The following is a 15,075-nucleotide window of genomic DNA, read 5'->3' on the forward strand; positions in this document are numbered from 1 at the left end:
GGGTGAGACGTGTATCTGCTCTTAATCAGAGAGGAGAGGGGCCTGCCACTTTGAATTGCTTCAGAAGGCATAACTGACATGCTCCATCTTGAAGATCAAGTGACTGGGAGAGGGGACACCCCAGTTTAATTCAGGGATGGGGAAACCTGTGGCTTGCCAGATGTTGACTCCAGTTCCCATGAGCCCAAGCCAGCATTGACAGTGGTCAAGGAAGGAACATCTGGAGAGCCATAGGTTCCCTGTCCCTGGTTTAAAAGGACAAAATAAGCAAGGGTCCTCCATTTTTCAGTAATCAAGAAAATGTTATGCATGGTGAGGGGTTGTTGTAAATGCTTCATTTATCTGTTATTCTAATACTAATAATGTATATTACTTAATGTTGGTTTTGCAAGAAAAGCTGTTTAATATTGTCTATACCTTCAGGATACCACAATGATTCATTTCTAGAACTAATGGAAAATCAACACACCAGCAAATCCTGCTTTCAAATAGGAAAGCCTCACCTTTGCAAGAATGTGCTTATCTTTGATGATATATTCGTATGTAGTGAGCAAAACATTAAACTTCCCACTTCGAAGCTGAGGTACAAATGCCCGTCTTGCAGCTGGAGAGCCCTAACAAAAAGAATTAAGAAAAACTAAGCACAGAATTTGGAGAAATAATTGATATTTGTGTTGCACTTGTGGCTGTGAAACCCCTGACTCTGTCTGGCTGAGCTAGAACATGAGCATTCCTTCTTTTCTTTTCTTTTATAAAAAAAAATATTTATTAAGTTTTCCATTTTAACCATCCAATAAAAACCACATTAAAACATTCCAAATTATAATACAATAAAAAAGCCAAATATTCATGCCAAATGATATATCTTTGGGTGTCTTCCCATGCTCTGAAGTTTGGGGAGTGATGATCTAATATGAACTTGAACTTTCTAACAAAGTTGTCTGCAGTCAAGATTTAGCAAAGGAAGACAAACAAAAGACAGGGGCTTTGTGGAGCTGGCTGAGGGAAACTTAGATATAAGGAATATAGAGCTGATAGGCTGGAAGGAATTATAAGAAAGGCAGACACTGCACAAATAAGCAGGAACAGGAAATGTAAATTAAAAAGGAGCACTGAAGAAAAAGGCAGAAGGTACAGGGAGATGACTGAGAAAGAAGGGTTAATGGGGAAGGGCTGATGAAGATGCATACCACTTAAGGAAACAGAAATTTTCTTTTCACACACAGGTCTGAGGGATTATGGGGGGAAGCTGTGTGCTATTTGCAGGAAAGAAGTTGAAAAGCACAGTGGCGTAGCGTGGGTTGTCAGCACCCGGGGCAAGGCAAGTAATTTGCGCCCCCTAACCCATGGATTTGCGCCCCCTAACCCATGGATTTGCGCCCCCTAACCCTAACCCCCAGATGTTGCGCCCGGTGCGGCCGGCCCCCCCTGCACCCCCACGCTACGCCACTGGAAAAGCAAGAGGCTTTGGGAGAGGGCTGACAACTTTGGGTCACAAACAAATATGCTGGACATTTTCTCTCTTTAACTTTAGAAGAAGCTTTTCTGTAGCAGACCTGCTACACTGATGGGCAAGAGTAGTTTAAGAAACAGAAAGGTGACCCCACCCCCAATATTATGCCACAGTTGTTGCTGAATGTACAGGGAAATGCAACAATTTGCTTTCAGTCAGAGGATGCTCGGTTCTTTCCTTGGAATCATAACTGACTTGACAAATTTGAAATGAAAATCTGAACCACGATACTTGCCTTGTATGAGACTTTAACCACAGAAGGAGCCCACTTATCAAATTCATATGCCCAGTTTGAGAGAGTTCTAGAACAGAAAAACAGCAAAGACTCCATTTTATATAGTCACGAACCACACATAATACGAAGACTGGCAGTTTAAAAAACAAGAACTGTGTACAGCCCCTTTCAAAATAGCACATCACCAAAGCGCATTATAAATGTGCATTCACAACTGCCAGTTCATCAGGTGATTTGGTCAGCTGGAGATAAGAGTCAGTTTCACCAATCCTGAAACAGAGTTTGACATGCAAACTTGTTTTTCAAGCAGCCATTTGTTTTATTAGCAAAGCTCATGTAATGCTTTTGCCATCTCTCTTGCAAATACTGCATCAAATAACGATATGAACTATGGACCTAGTTCCTCTTAAGAATAGAACACTAAAAGCTTTGGAGGAATAATACAAAGCAGACTATTCTCAATGGCACTTCAAATACAGTATTTACACATTTCATAGCACTGACTTCTGACCACCTGATTCAAATCAATCAACTATATAGTTACATGGGATCAAAGAACTGAATGGGATTAATCTGGCCATGCAGTGGTTAGTGCAAACCAGCTTTTTGCTAAGTCTGAGTTAAATCATACTTCCAGCATTACACCAGCCACACTCCCTCAGCGATCTCTTGCTATGCTTAACAGGTCTAATCTTTAACACTCCCAATTCTGAAAGTTATTTATACTATTACCACACTCTGCTAGTCTCGCCCTGTTTCTTTCAAGTTTGCTGAATTTGGTGACCATATTTTGTTCATATTTCTGCACGAAGCAGACCAGCCCAGATGGCTGCATCAGAACTATAATGGTGATATACTACAATAAGATATTTTGCATGAACACAGAAGCGTTTGAATGTGACAATCCTTAAGTGGCAGATGGATCCAACAGGAATACTTACGACAGAGGTACTATAATGAGGAAGGGTCCATTGATACGTTTGTGCTCCATGAGGTATGTAATTAAAGCAATGGTCTGGATTGTCTTACCCAGACCCATTTCATCTGCCAGGATTCCATTTAGATTATTATTGTACAAGGATACTAGCCACTCTAAACCTTTAATCTATGGGAAAAGAAAAAGAAATGCTCACACGTTTCTGGACAAATGGAGAGAAAATATTGTCAATACTTGCTTCCTCCTTTGCAATTTTAAGCACATCTACAACCAGCACAAGTGCCTAAGCTAACACTGCTCTGAAGAAAAGGGCCTTGCTTTCAGTTTCTCACCTGATACTGCTTGAGGACACCATTCACCATGAGAGTGGACTGTTTGTCCACCCTTTCAGTGACTGCATGAGCCACAGCGTAGTAAGACTGTAACCCCCTTGCCAGGGCTTGAGACACTCCATACTCGTCATCAACATCTTGCTTTGCATTCCTAAAGAAAAAGATTAAACAGGTTGGGAAAATGGTTAAGAGTGAGAGAAAAAATGAGAGAGAGAGAGAGGGGGGGGGGTAAACTTGGATCATATACCTAACTGGTAAAACCCTTACTAACTTAGAACATTTAAAAGAAAACTTAACCTTTTATAGCGTTGGACGACAAAGACTATTGTTTGTTTGAGCAGGGTTATTGGTTGGTTGGTTGGTTGGTTGTGTATTTTTTGTGTAGGATCAACCTAAATGTGGGAGATAAGTGTTTTAGGTTGGAAACTGGCATGAGGTTCAGGTGAAAAAACACCTCCTCTGAATTGCAGCATCATCCCAGTTAGCCTCCCCACCCTCCCTGCCTAAAGTTCCTAGTACTGTGGGCGGGTTGTGGCCTCTGGGAAGATGGAGGGGTTGCAATACAGTCAAACCTTGGTTTTTGGACGTCTCGGCTGCTGAACATTTCAGCTGCCGAACACCAAAAACTGGGAAGTGAATGCTTCCATTTTCAAACATGCCTCGGAAGTCGAACGGCGTCTGAGGCGCGTTTCTCAATTTTCCCCACTGAACTTGCTGACAGCCCTCGGAGGTCTAACTGATTTCCGGAACAGATTACATTCGAAAATCAATGTTCCAATGTACAAGGAACGGTGAGGGCAGATCTAACTCTACACAGCACCGTGGAGCCCCTCTTCTAGGATCATTCAAGTGATCTATAACCTGCTTCTCTCTTAGGTGAATGACTGGGGGATCTGATGCTGCTGCTGTGCTATATTTTTTAGCCAATTAGTTATATAAGTTATTTTTATCCATAGCTTATTGTTACTGAAATGTATTGCCTCTTTTACTGCAAATCAGCTTGAGATGAAAAATTTGTATGGCGAATAAATTAAATAAACATTCCCTTAATTTTTCACAAGTCATGACTCTATTTAAAAATAATTGTATTGTATGTTAATGTGCACTAATTTTCTCTTTCTTTTGAAGGCCTCCTGTCAGCCAGAAAGGCAGGCTGAAAATAATTTACACAACCAGACCCAGCTACTAATCCTGGATCTATGGTATCCCTGATACCTACGTGTATATGGGGGTGGAGAGTAATAGGTCCTTTCCCCAACTCCTATCCTCTTGGGTAGGGGAGAGAGAAAGAGAGATAGGGAGCGAGAGAGAGAGAGAGAGAGTCTTCTACTCCTTGACTGTAGATGGAGAACTCTTCCTCTTGCCCCTTTGAAAGTGGGCTGTAGGAAAGGTAGGGCAAGAACAAGAGATCTCAGAATAAGGGCAACCTCTGCTCAAGCCTGTTTAACTACAGCCTTGTATCTTTCTGCTGCTGGCATTCAAGTCTTTGTGTGTGTTGACTTCAGACACTTTGGTAGACTTACAAGCACAGACTCTGCCCTCTTCTACTAGTGGGGTGAACTTATTCATTAGAATCACAGAATTGTAGAGTTGGAAGGACCCCAACCGTTATTTGGCTCTATCATCCCTGATAAGCTAACATCCCTACCTTTGTTTAAAAGCCTCCAGTGAAGAAAGAGACCAACACCTTCATCTGACACTTTCACTTATATTTAGAGGGAAACCTGAAAGATAGTTGGTAACATAAACAGGGAGGGATGATGTGAGCCTTACTCAATAATGTGCCTTGCATCCACTTCAGATACATCATCGCTATCTGGATCTGGAATTTTCTTCTTCTCCTCCACAGGTAAAGCAGACTGAGAAGGTTGTGGTTGTTCCTCTTCCTCCTCCTGTCAGAAACAAAAACTGAATCAGTTTTGATATATATACTGACATAAAATCAAAATGCTTTCAATGCTGTCTTAATTAGGAGGAAAGTCTGCTGAAATACTTGCATACACTGACCAACCACAGGCAAAATCTCAAGAACCACAGCCTGTGTATATCGTAATATTTAACATGGAATTTATGTAGATACAATTTGTGGGCATTGACCATGCCTCCACAGCAGTCTTCTGGCTTATCTGCCACATCTGCACAGAACGCGATCAAGAAAATTACGTGAAAGCTGAGCTATTCCTTCATACCTCTTCTTCCTCTTCGGATCCGCTTTCTTCACTGTCAGATCTTGGTGCTACTTCATATCTATTTAAACAGATATTAAAATGGCTAATATGGATAACACGGGGAAAAATTAGATAGGAAAATGTGATACTCTTAATTTTCTACTTAATCAGTCACGGAGAGCAATCTGACTAGGGTTGCTCCTCTTTTCTGAAGTCACTGGGGGAGTTTGCAGGAAGAAAGAATCTCAAGTCTAGAAAACAGGGGTCTGTATTCTGTCAGAAGCACTGGGGGTGGGGGAATCTTGAACAGAGAAAATGAGACATTTCTAAAAAGTTATCCCCACTCCAGTCCCTTGTACACACAGCAAGAAGTAATCCCTAATATGCCCAAGGCTGGAAGGGAAAAAATGCTTCTCTGATAAACAAGCAAAATCTAAGTTCACCACAAATTAAATTTTCTCTTTCCCCACCCAGTGAGGGAAGCTATGACTTGGGATTTCCAAACTAGGGCAATATTGCTGAGTGGGAAAATCAAAAAAAGAGAACACTTGCTCTGTAACATGACATCCAACCAAAGGAAGGTTTCATGAATGCGAGCCCCAAATACATAAGAAGAGCCCTGTGGGGTCAGATCAAGGAGCTACCTAAGCCCAGCATCCTTACCCCCCAACTGTGAACAGCTGGAAGCATCTGAGATGCCTTGCTAGAAACTGGTAGCCAGATTTACTGTCTCTTTATAGGGAAGCTTGATTTAAGCTAGTGGTTTTCAACCTTTTTGTTTTTGTTTTTTTAAAAATATTTTTTATTAAGTTTTCCATTTTAACAATCCAATCAAATCACAATGAATATTCCAAATTATACAAATACATATCATATAGTCCAAATATTCTGCCAAATTATAAATTTTTGTTGGGACTTCCCATGCTTCAAGTTCGGGGGGGGGGGCGGTTTTCAACCTTTTTGAGTCCACAGTGCCTTTGACCAACCACATTCTTTCTGCGGCTACCCCATGGTAGCCATGTACACTGGGGTTCCATAACACGACTTGTTTTTGTAGGGATTTCCCTGTTCCGCCCATCCCCCCCCACATTCCGCCCTGCCGCACCCCACCCTTTTCGGGTGCGGTTTTTGGTGTGCATGTAAGTGGGAGCAGCAGGAAGAGCAGCACAATTCAGGCTGGGCTGGGGTGGGGATAGAGACAAAGATTGATCGATTTGCAGATATGCAAGAATGATGTCAAGAGGGAGGGAGAGAGAAGGAGAGCCCTCCCACGGCATCCCTGACCAATCGCTGTCACCCAAGGGTGCCGAGGAACCCAAGTTGAAAACCTCTGATTTAAGCAACTGAGGCTTATAGCTCTTGCTAGACCAATTATCCCCCTTTCGAAGACAAAACTTACGAGGCATATTACAAGCTAGCTTTTCTTAACACTCACAGTTCAGATGTAGAGGATGACCCCATGAATATGACTTTTGAGCAAACAAACAGGATGCAGTTACAAGGTGCGAATTTCATGGCAAAATACAAAGGATTAAATCTGTTGGCAACTTACCCAGGATTCATTTCTAGCCAAGTATCCAGTTGTCCTGCTTTCGGTGCATCCGTGCCAGTAAGAATTTTCCCACTTTCTACATGGATCACCTTCACAGGTAGGTCACTCATTTGGCTGGTTTCATCCAAAGGCTGAAAAAACACAAATGTGTGTTAAACTTATGGTTTTATATTTCCACAGTACAAAAAAATGAGGGTCCCCAATGATGGTACTGTTTATGCATCCTTTTTAAGAAACGTTGGTTGGTCACCTGGCATGTAGGATCTGGTTGAGATTCCAGCATTGCAGGGAGTGGACCCTCAAGGTACCTTCCAACACTATAATTCTATGAAAAAATGGCTTACTGAGAGCTTTTGTGACATAGTGGACACTTTGCTGGACAAGGACAGGGAAACTTGCACATTCCTGCAGCTTTTGAAGTGCTTCACATATGTTTGATTAGAATAGACAAAGGGTCAGAAGAAATTAGTGAGTACATGCAATGCTGTCTCTACGCCCTGCTAGCTTTTCCCACTTGGCCTGGGAGAGCAGAGCGCTGACCGACTCCAGTTACAAAAGCTGAGGCTGCTGAACAAACTCTTGGGTTGGGGTACTGTTTAGGGGCTGTTTTGCTGTTATAAAGTTTTTGCATCTCTATTTTTAGATTGCATTATGATTTATGTGGAAATTGCTCAATTTGGTTGTGTATGTTTTAATGTGCTTTATTTTTGTTACTTGTTTATACATGCAATTTATTCTTTGGCTTCTTTTAAATTGATTCTTCAGCTTTTCTTTTTCCACAGTTTCTCGTTGAAGCTTAGGTACCATTTCTTTCATCTCCAGCCCTTTCATGATCTTTTCCAAAACCTTCATGTTCCTTGCAGGGCTCATTTTTCAAACTTAGCTTTATTTCAACATGGTGGTGAGCCTCCTGTTTTAACTGTTTCTCCATCACTTTCAACACACTGACAATACTCTTGAGGTCATTTTGCGTGAGGCAGCACTTGTGTGTTTCCTGTTTAATTTTCAACAACAAATTTTCAAGCTTCTTCATTAGTTCATCTTTCTGCTTAAGCAGCTCATTTATTTTCTGCTCAATTGTTCAAAAGCAGTATTGTAGTTTCTTCTTTGACCTCTCAGAGAGCTGGTGCTCAAATTGCCTTTAACCGCAGTGAAACAGCAATGTTCATATTAAGCTTCACTGGCGGATTTCTGAAGAACAATCTTTGTTGAAAGGCACAAAAACATGCTAGTTGAGGTTTTTTTAATATGGGCAGCAGGCCCTAACTTCTTCAGGTTAATGGTTCTGCTGACCCTCCTAAGAAGCAGATATTGAAATATGATCATATAAAGCTTGTGGAAAGCCCCTATAAGCAGGAACATCTAGTCAGCCAATCACCATTCTTCTCTCTTTCCTCTATGAAGTCATGCTTAGACAACAATACTGGTTGGTAAATGAGGTCATCACAATAGCTGTTTGAATATACTCATTTCTAACTGACTATTGGAGGTGGAAGAAGTTATTACATGGTTTTCTTGAGTTTTTCATTTTCTTGTTCCTAAATATTTAAACTATATATATTTAGAACTAGTTGCTTTTTGTTACTTGCGTGGATATAAATTAAATGGCTTATAAGTTTAATTTAAAGAACCATCAGCTGGGTTGACTGTGGCAAGTTAGTACAGCCTCTAGCTTACCAGGTAAGGATTGATTTTCAAGAAGCAATCAGAAACTTGTTTTTAACATTTCTTTCAATTTTCTCCTGTGAATGTTGATGCTGGCTATCCTCCAAAATTCATTTCCACATAGTCAAAAACCTTAATCTAAGCCTGTGGCTCAAGTGCTGGGTTTCCATGCCTTCCGCTTTGTCCAGACAATCCAAAACAGACCAAGGGTCAGGACCCGGATCCTGAGCCTCAGGTGGAACCTGCTACTACCACCAAGGAATGCGCTCCACAAAATCAGGTGAGCTTTTCAGTGGGAAGTAAAACATATAGAAGAACGTAAAGAAAGGACCAAACATTGAAAAGGCATGCAACAGAACTTACAGGATGAGAAGAGGTTATTGCCAGCACAAAAGCAACATAGGCAGTTGCTCTCCATTTTTGAAACTGTCATTTTCATGCCTGTTTAGGCCTAAGAACATGGTGGCTCTGGCTTGGGTTAAGTGGAAGGGAACAATGCCTTTTTAATGGAACGCCCTTAACATTGGCTTGGGGTTATAAAGTACAAAACTCCCCGAAATCCTTCAAGGATATAAATACAGTGCTGCTCTTGATGGTCAGACTAGATGCACAAGAAGTGAGAGCACACTGGGAACACAAAGACTGCCTATGTCAGGTCACCCCATTGGTCTTTTCTAGTCCAGCAGCATGTTAAGCAGGGCATGAAGTCCCTGGCCTGTTGTGTCCTTCTCAGTAACTGTCTCTGAACATGGAATATCCATTTAGCCATTATAAGGAATTGGGACATAGGGAAGGAATGAAATGGAACAGTATCTGATGACTGCTCCATAGCACTTTATAGTGTGTTATGACCAATGGCTACAGATCAGCACACTAAACTGTGGCTAGAAAAGTCATGAATAGGGAGAATATTATTATGATTATTGTTGTTACTGGATCTTACTTCACCATCTGGTCCAATTGCCGGTGTCTGTCCTTCTGCAGTTTCAGCCTTCTGGAAATAAAGGGAGAATATTAATCCTTTGTTAACAGGAATAATAGCAAATTGCATTTTTAAACACTTTATTTACTTAAAACACTTTTATCCCACTCTTCAGCCAAAAAAGGCTCCTAGATGTCAGCGATAAAACATTTCTTGCCTTCAGCCTTACAATCTAAGACATGACATGAAAAGAAAAGGGATTGTGATGGAGGAGGTAAAAACAGCAACGAACCTCAAGCAGCATTTCTCTTAGTTACAGAGTGCAGTGACCAGCTAGAATGAAAAGATTACAAGGAGAGGAGGAACTGAAGTTGCTGGTCCTTCAGCTGAAGCTGTGGGATGCTTCTGATATATCCCATGTGCCCCTGCAGTGGGTTCCCTATCCTAAGAAACTGGCATTTATTCATGTACAGCAAGTCCTTGATCAGGACTCCCCTGGATAAGTTGCTAGATCTTGTCCACCAGCACAGAGACTGCCACATGGGAAAAAATAAATTTCCAGAGTGGCATAAATTTCCAGAGTGGCATCTTGATATGAGAGAAGTGTCCACTGATGTGGCCTAGAATAGAAACTTTCCCATGGCAATATGTGTTCCAAAGCTTGGGCAAGAACCATTATTTCTGCTGTCCTGCTAGAGGCCATAGATGCCATGGTGAAGCAGAACTTCTCAGTAGGAAGAGTGGGGATGTGCCTTGAGCAGTATTTATCATTGCTCCCTTATGCTGAATCCTGCAAGTGGAATGTAGATGGCTTTTGTCTTGACTGATGAGAAACCCATGATCCTTCAGGTGGTTCAAAATGATCTGTAGGTCATGGTGAAAACAAGAGGACTGGCTTAATAACTGTCAAGTTAACAGTAGACATTGACTTAACCATTCAGTTTGATCCCCTCTGGAGAACTGCAGTTTCAAGCACTGCTAGTGCATTTAAAATGCCTTCTCCTTCTGAATGAATCTCCTCAGTATAATCCAGGCACCCCCAAACTCGGCCCTCCAGATGTTTTGGGACGACAATTCCCATCATCCCTGACCACTGGTCCTGTTACCTAGGGATGATGGGAGTTGTAGTCCCAAAACATCTGGAGGGCCGAGTTTGGGGGTGCCTGGTATAATCAAAGTCATCATGTGCCCTCTGGAGGCCCACATTTGACACTGCAGGGCTAACATTTGTGGGTGATAATGGTGCTGGCTGGAGAGCGTGTCTGCAGCGAGTACAGGAAGAATCCTGGATGGTTTTGTACTGAAGACAAGAGCCACAGTGATCCTTTGTAAAGTAGGTACAGTGCTATGAGGATCTCATTCCTGGTTGTGGCTACAACAAACCAATGTAGAATGATAAGAAAGTGTTTCTTCCTCCTTTGCTTTCAGACAAAAATAATAATAATAAAAAAAGAATGCTGAAGAAAAGGAGACTGGGACCAGGAGAAAACAAACAAGGGACTAACTAAATGGAGGAAAAACAACAGGCCTGAGGCTCAGGAATAACACACAGGAGTAGCAAGTAGGATTTGCTCCAAGCAAAGGCAGAAAATGAACTGAAGGACCAGGAGACGTCTCCAGGAAAAAGCTGTTCATATGAGTCTTGCCTTCCAATCAATAGGAGAGATTGTAATCCACTTGGATACCTCCCATGCTCAATTGAGAATGGGTATTTAACTTGCTTATTGCATTACCAAGACCCACATTACAAAATTTTAAAGATCTAGTACAAATAGAGCAGAAACATGTTCCAAGGCAACATATAGAAAATTGGAAGCTTTAAAGGAAATAAATTCGATTTAATTAATTGCACTCAGACACAGAAACATCTATGTTCCTTAAAGCAGGAAGTTTTTGAGAAGGGACCACAAACCGGCTGCTTGCTATGGGAAAGGGATTTGGAGCAAGGTATTTCCTTAGATGTCCAGAAATAGCTATGGCAATGTGTTCCACAACAAAATGTAAGTACAAATCTTAAGAAAAGCTTCTATAAATTTATATTCTGTTGGTATCTGACATCTAAGGCTTAATCACATTTATAGATGGGTAAAGAACATGTTGAAGAGCTGGTACGTTTTGCGTATTCTGGACCTTCTAGGCAGCTTCAAATGATGACGTGAGAAATCTAACAGGTTATGACCGAACAGTTAGATCCTTTAGTCATGTTATTTGTTCATGAAAAAGGACTGGTTTTAACATAAAATGTTGAAATAGTAGTTTATTTAACAACAACTGCTTTGGGTTTTATTTATGGATATTGTGTGATCTATTCTGATTTGCTATCCTACCAATGCTATGTTTATGCCAAAAAACAAAATACAGTGGTGCCCCACAAGACGAACGCCTCGCAAGACGGAAAACCCGCTAGACGAAAGGGTTTTCCGTTTTGGAGGCGCTTCGCAAAACAAATTTCCTTATGGGCTTGCTTCGCAAGACGAAAATGTCTTGCGAGTTCCTGCGGGGTTTTTTCCCATTCCCCCCCCCTTTTCCTAAGCCGCTAATCAGCTGATCCGCTGATAAGCCGCTTAACAGCTGATCGCTAAAAGCCGCTAAACCGCTAATAGCGCTAATCCGCTAAGCTGTCAATGGGCTTGCTTCGCAAGACGACAAAACCGCTATACGAAGAGCCTCACGGAACAGATTAATTTCGTCTTGCGAGGCACCCCTGTAACTAGAGAATTGGACCCTGTTCAGAAGCACACAACCAAAGGCCTGAAATGAAATGAAAAGCATCTTCCAACCCAGATACTTATACGAAGTTTGCATTTCATCAGCATTATTGATCATAGCAAGTTAATGAACTCCAGCTTACCTTCTTTTTCTTCTTCTTCTTTTTCTCCTTTGCAACTTGGGCAGCCTTGTGCTGTCTCACCAGCTCTGTGAGGTTGGCCACATATTCATCTGTTTGCTGCAGCAGGTAGGCTAAGCGCTTATCTTTCTTTTGATCAATTAGCTTACGGTACCCTTCTTCATCTTCAGCCTTAAAAAAAAAAGCTTTTAATTAGGAACAACAGTAATTTAAAACAAAGTGCACCAAACTGCAAGCTCAGCTGGGTAAAGTTTATGCCTGAAACATTTCTAGTTTCCAGTCTTGAAACAAGACTTACCATCAACCTACGCATTCTCTCCTTCTCAATTCTCTCATTCTCCTTCTTTTGTTCACGCTCAGTATTGGCATGGTAAGTGGCCACAGCCTTTGTAAGTTTTTGAATCTTCCCTGTGACAGACCGGTGGTATTCTTTAAAATCCTTGGCATGCTGAAGAATGCTATTGAGGTACTCCTAAAAGGAAATGTAATACAAAAGGGATTAAAGAATTTATACACCTGTGACAGAGCCTCTTAAGACTGCTGGCAATCTACAACTGTGATATTAGCAATCACAAAATGCCCATTACAAGTGTATTCAATTGCATATTAAGCCCAGTCACATTCTTAGCTGTTGCAAATGTTCTGCAGGATGTTACTGCTTTCAATAATTTAGGTTTCCTTCCTCCAGCCAAAATCTCAATTTCTGCTTGTAATTTCTTTTAGTTTTATCTCCACAAAGCCAGAAGCAGACAAACAGAGCACTCAGGTTGAGGCAACCTCCAGGGAAGCCCAATGTACACCAAGCTGCCCATAAACTCCTGAGGGGAACACCAAAATTGTTTGTGACATAGGTTCAGTCATGTGAGAATGGTAAGCCAAAGGCTACTCAGTGAATCAAAAACATCTCCTCCTCAGATACAGAGAGTGGCCAAAGGTGAACAAGGAGTGAACATGACCCTATCCTATAGCTAGTGAGATGCAGTGGAAAGAGGCTTGGGATTGGACTATGGAGACCTGGGTTCAAATCTCTACTCCATTGTCAAACTCACTGGGTATCCTCAGGACATTCACAATTTCTCACCCTGTAACCCAGGCATAGGCAAACTCCGGCCCTCCAGATGTTTGGGACTACAATTCCCATCATCCCTGACCACTGGTCCTGTTAGCTAGGGATGATGGGAATTGTAGTCCAAACATCTGGAGGGCCGGAGTTTGCCTATGCCTGCTGTAACCCACCTCACAGGGTTGTAGCGGAAATGCTACTCAACAGTCCTAAGCAAAACAGTGCAGTGTATTCTTATTTAAGATTTTAATCATAGTCCATGTTTAGGCAGTTCCATGATAATCTGAAAATATAGAAACTGTTTTAGTAGCTAAGAAATTTATTGTAGAGAACGTTAGAAATCTCATGTACCTCCCTCTCTGGATAAACAGGCTGGTGATATGCTAACTTTTTATGCTAAAGAAATTAGACCTACAGCAATGGATACCATTGACTACTACTAGGGACGCGGGTGGCGCTGTGGGTTAAACCACAGACTCTAGGACTTGCCGATAAGAAGGTCGGCGGTTCGAATCCCCGTGACGAGGTGAGCTCCCGTTGCTTGGTCCCTGCTCCTGCCAACCTAGCAGTTCGAAAGCACGTCAAAGTGCAAGCTGATAAATAGGTACCGCTCCGGCGGGAAGGTAAACGGCGTTTCCGTGTGCTGCTCTGGTTCGCCAGAAGTGGCTTAGTCATGCTGGCCACATGACCTGGCTCCCTCGGCCAATAAAGCGAGATGAGCGCCACAACCCTAGAGTCGGTCACGACTGGAACTAATGGTCAGGGGTCCCTTTACCTTTTAATGGATACCAAAGATGGTTAACTCCATATTTTCAATAGCTCTTTGAGTAGTGATGCACCTAGTTCTTTACCTCCATTGTTGCCATGCATTTTACTTCCCTTTATCTCTTCTTTTAACCCTCTTCTCTTAACCCTTTAGCCTACTCAACATTTAGGAGTGATTTCAACCCCACCACATAATTTTCCTTCTCCTCATTCAAGACATTGATGGGGTTACTTTGTTTGCTGCATGTTAGTTACCTACAAAAATGCAGGAACTTCATGTAGAAAAATAAAATGGAAACATTAGTAGTACAGTGGTGCCCCGCAAGACGAATGCCTCGCAAGACGGAAAACCCGCTAGACGAAAGTGTTTTCCGTTTTGGAGGTGCTTTGCAAAACGAATTTCCTATGGGCTTGCTTCGCAAGATGAAAATGTCTTGCGAGTTCCTGCGGTTTTTCCCCCTTTCCCCCCCTTTTTCTAAGCCGCTAAGCCGCTTATCAGCTAAGCCGCTAAGCCGCTTAACAGCTGATCCGCTAAGCCGCTTAACAGCTGATCCGCTAAGCCGCTAAGCCGCTTATCAGCTGATCCGCTAAGCCGCTTATCAGCTGATCCGCTAAACCGCTAAGCCGCTTATCAGCTGATCCGCTAAGCTGCTAATAGCGCTAATCCGCTAATGGGCTTGCTTCGCAAGACGAAAAAACCACAAGACGAAGAGACTCGCGGAACGGATTCTTTTCGTCTTGCGAGGCACCACTGTATAATAAATATTCACTGCCATTGCTCTTTTTGCCACCCTCCTCTACACACCACCATCTCACATAAAAACAGAAGAATTGCATGCCTGATGTTTTTGCCGGCGTTTTCGTTCTTGTTCAATCTTCTGCTGTTTCTCCAGCTTCTCAGTGATGCGAGCTTCCCGCAGGGACTGCCGTTTGCTACGTTTGTATGCCTTGGCGTTCAGTGCTGTTTCCAGAGCAGTATCTCTTCTCATGCATACCACAACTTCTTGACGCAGCTTTGGAACAACAATTTTAAAAGAAAGAGTCAATTCCTATCTGAAAGTTGAGAAAGAAGTGG

At 42.1% G+C, this 15,075-nt stretch overlaps 1 protein-coding gene and 1 long non-coding RNA gene across 14 annotated transcripts in view; one reads left to right on the forward strand and one right to left on the reverse strand.

The window, feature by feature from the left end:
• Positions 1 to 15,075, reverse strand: part of SMARCA4 (SWI/SNF related BAF chromatin remodeling complex subunit ATPase 4) — a 66,423-nt gene that overhangs the window by 28,963 nt on the left and 22,385 nt on the right. For all 11 annotated transcript variants that reach the window (XM_079958942.1, XM_079958949.1, XM_079958948.1 and 8 more), the window contains 11 exons: positions 14,840 to 15,013; positions 12,471 to 12,644; positions 12,176 to 12,343; positions 9,346 to 9,396; positions 6,738 to 6,868; positions 5,207 to 5,264; positions 4,791 to 4,909; positions 3,018 to 3,168; positions 2,690 to 2,853; positions 1,749 to 1,815; positions 504 to 614 (listed from right to left, as the gene is read on the reverse strand). In XM_079958942.1, coding sequence (XP_079815068.1) covers positions 504 to 614; positions 1,749 to 1,815; positions 2,690 to 2,853; positions 3,018 to 3,168; positions 4,791 to 4,909; positions 5,207 to 5,264; positions 6,738 to 6,868; positions 9,346 to 9,396; positions 12,176 to 12,343; positions 12,471 to 12,644; positions 14,840 to 15,013 — 1,368 coding nt within the window. The remainder of the gene's footprint in view (positions 1 to 503; positions 615 to 1,748; positions 1,816 to 2,689; positions 2,854 to 3,017; positions 3,169 to 4,790; positions 4,910 to 5,206; positions 5,265 to 6,737; positions 6,869 to 9,345; positions 9,397 to 12,175; positions 12,344 to 12,470; positions 12,645 to 14,839; positions 15,014 to 15,075) is intronic.
• Positions 8,072 to 13,017, forward strand: LOC307206157. 3 transcript variants are annotated; one of them, XR_013834285.1, is made up of 5 exons: positions 8,072 to 8,226; positions 8,527 to 8,682; positions 10,753 to 11,324; positions 12,220 to 12,280; positions 12,896 to 13,017. It is a non-coding gene; the product is annotated as an uncharacterized lncRNA (long non-coding RNA). The 3 variants fall into 3 exon arrangements; XR_013834286.1 differs by having other exon boundaries at positions 8,182 to 8,246; XR_013834287.1 differs by lacking the exon at positions 8,072 to 8,226 and adding an exon at positions 8,377 to 8,417.

This window comes from Podarcis cretensis (genome assembly GCF_951804945.1).
Source record: "Podarcis cretensis genome assembly, chromosome: 17".
Classification (NCBI taxonomy): Eukaryota; Metazoa; Chordata; class Lepidosauria; order Squamata; family Lacertidae; genus Podarcis; species Podarcis cretensis.